We start from the raw sequence: 2,984 nt of genomic DNA on the forward strand, positions 1-2,984 counted from the left end.
AAATAAATAAATAAACAAACAAACAAATAAATAAAAGAAGTGATGCCACCATTTATCCGCTCACCCTGGACAAAAGCACTGAAATCCTTGTCTCCTCTCTCTGACACCCCAGCAAAGCCTGTGAGCTCTGCCTTTCAAACATACGTGGAATCCAGCCCCTTCTTCCAGGATCTGCTGTCCCCACCACAGCCTGAGCACCTTACTTCCTGTCTACACATTGCAGTCACCTCTCTGGTCCCTCACCTCGGCTTTTGCCCTCCTACAGCTGGTTCCCATGCAGCTAGCAGGATAACATTCTAAAGTGTTAAGTAATATGACTCCATGATGACTTCCCGTCACACTTAGAACAAATCCAGAATTGTTGCCTGAGACCCTGTGTGCTGTGCTCTCCAGGTGCCCTGCAGCCCTGCTCATTCTTCCCCAGCCAGCATGGAGGCTTCTCAGCATTCCTTGAAAATACCAAGCATATTCCTGCCACGGGGCCTTTGCACTTGCTGCTCCCTCTGCCTAGAAAGCTGTCTCTCTGATGTCTTGCTCCCTCACTCTATTCAGGTCTCTACTGAAATGTTACCTCCTCAGAGAGCCCTTTCCTGAATACCCTATATTACCCCCATCACTCTCCAGCCCCATGCCCTGATTTATTTTTCTTCATAGCATTTATCCCTGTCCAACATTTTACTTTATTATTATTATTGCTTATCTCTCCTATTAGAATGCAAGTGCTGTGGAGGCAGCGACCATCTCTGTCTTTTTGACACTATATGCCTACTTCCTAGAATAGAGCCTGGCATTCAATAATCCGACATTTTACTTTATTATTATTATTGCTTATCTCTCCTATTAGAATGCAAGTGCTGTGGAGGCAGTGACCATCTCTGTCTTTTTGACACTATATGCCTACTTCCTAGAATAGAGCCTGGCATTCAATAAATATTTTTTAATGAATGAATTAATGAACAAATGAATGAATTCGGGACTACTCAGTGAACTGTATAACATGTATAAACCAGATAGCATGAGCTAGCTATCATAATTTGCTTTTTCTCTTCGAATATCCCCTCCCTACGTCTCAGTTTCCTCATCTCTAAAGTAAGGTGATAATAAGACTTACTTTATAGGCTGTTGTGAGAGTTAAATTTGGAGGTGTGTGGCACGAAGGGTACTTACTCCCCTTTCTGTCATGTTTTAGTTGGTATCATTTCAGCAACCATTACCTCTTCAGCTGGTGCCAAAAGTCACCCTATAACTAGCAGTAGCTTTAGTAACCCTGGGTTAGTCTAAATGATCATTGTACTTTTAGTGGGTTATTTGTCCTTAACAATTGATGTTTTCTCAACTTCCTGTATTGTACTTGTTTCTTAAGCCTGTGTTTATGACATTTTCTTTACCTTGCCTTCAAGGAAGAACAAAGGTGCTTTCTTTTTTTGACAGCTATTATGGAAGCATCTAGACCTCTAAACTCTTGTTGTATCAGGGCTTAGTGTACTTGCTTGTCATTCTCCTATGGTGTTTTGAGAGCAACGACAGTCTTCTGTCAAGCTGTGATAGTTTCAAGCAGGTCTAGAGGCAGCATCATTCGATGGAGTGTTTCCTCTAAAATAGAGCATTGATTTTAGAACTTATGGAGCATCCATGCACATTTAAGGAAGTTATTTAAGATTAAGGTCAGAGGATAAATAATTCCCTTGTGAACATTGTAGAGATCTTGCTCTGCCCTGCTTGATTTTAGAAGATGTGTATGGAAAGTAGATGAAACAGAATAAACTATCCCAATGTGAAAACTCTATAAAAAATGGACTAATATTAGCAGTTAAATATAATTGTATTTAACAGCTGATTCATTTATATTCCATGATTCAGTTTACTGTGGAATCAGGCATCTGTGCCTTTTTCTCCCTACAGGATTGGTATATTTCTCACTGTAGGAGATTTGGGGTGAGTGAGAGAGAGAAGGTTCTTTTAGATTCTCCTGTGATTATGCAGTGGTAAGAGAAGTAATTGTCTCTGCTCTTACAGCTTTTCCTCTTGGAATCTCCCTTAGCCTGTCCCCACCATCTTCTAGGGAATCCACATCCATTTTTCTCTCTCTCCTCCTTTCCCTGCCAGGCGGCCATTGTGCTTCAGGCAGCTTTCAAGGGACATCTAGCGCGGGCGAAGCTGTTATCAAGCAAAGAATGTGGCTCAGAGTCTCCCAGCATGCCAGGCTTTCCAAATCAGGTAACCATCAAGGCGGCTGGACGCAGACCCGGTAGTTCTCTCTGCACTGCTTCTCCTCTCATACCCCATCAGACAAGAACAGCACAGGGCACGTTTCAGCCTTCAAGTCTTCTCTTGCTCAGTAGGTGTGCCTTGCGCTCCATCACAGGCCCATGCAAGCCAAGCAGTGACTCCTCAGGTGCAGGCCCCGGGTGGATTTAGCTATAGAGGCCAGGTTGCTTTCGAAGAATCAAGTGGCATGTCTCTCACAGTGAAGACATAAGCTTTTCTTTTTTTGGTGCCTGGCCAGTATGGGGATTTGAACCCATGACCTTGGTGTTATAAGGTACGCTAACCAACTGAGCTAAACTGCCAGCCTAAGAAACTATTTTTGGTTGGGAGGGGGGCAGCTATGGCTGGCAGTACAGGGATCTGAATCCTTGACCTTGGTGTTACACGGCTGTGCTCTAACCAACTGAGCTAACCAGCCAGCCCTAACGTAAGCTTAAAAACTAATAAAGATGTACACTTTATATGTCAGCCCCCTCCTCTGCAAAAAAATGCAAGATGTTTATTTTAAGAGTCTCTAGAGTTTAAAAATTAAGAACCCGCAATCAGGAGGTTGCTAATTAAACAGCAATAATGGGGCAGGGGTGGGGGAGGTGGAGCACCTGAAAAGGAAACTTCTTGGTTCCCTGATGCCCAGGGTGCCACACTTGAAGCTGGCAGAGGGTTGCCAAATGGTTCTCTTCCCTGTTGTCTGCTGCAGAGCTCTTCCCTGCCCTGGG

The 2,984-nt window shown here is 43.7% G+C and overlaps 1 protein-coding gene across 8 annotated transcripts in view; it reads left to right on the forward strand.

The window, feature by feature from the left end:
• IQCE (IQ motif containing E) overlaps nt 1-2,984 on the forward strand; it is a 55,804-nt gene that overhangs the window by 47,722 nt on the left and 5,098 nt on the right. For all 8 annotated transcript variants that reach the window (XM_008566742.1, XM_008566744.1, XM_008566738.1 and 5 more), the window contains one exon: nt 2,107-2,217. In XM_008566742.1, coding sequence (XP_008564964.1) covers nt 2,107-2,217 — 111 coding nt within the window. The remainder of the gene's footprint in view (nt 1-2,106; nt 2,218-2,984) is intronic.

This window comes from Galeopterus variegatus, unplaced genomic scaffold (genome assembly GCF_000696425.1).
Source record: "Galeopterus variegatus unplaced genomic scaffold, G_variegatus-3.0.2 Scaffold267, whole genome shotgun sequence".
Taxonomy (NCBI): domain Eukaryota; kingdom Metazoa; phylum Chordata; class Mammalia; order Dermoptera; family Cynocephalidae; genus Galeopterus; species Galeopterus variegatus.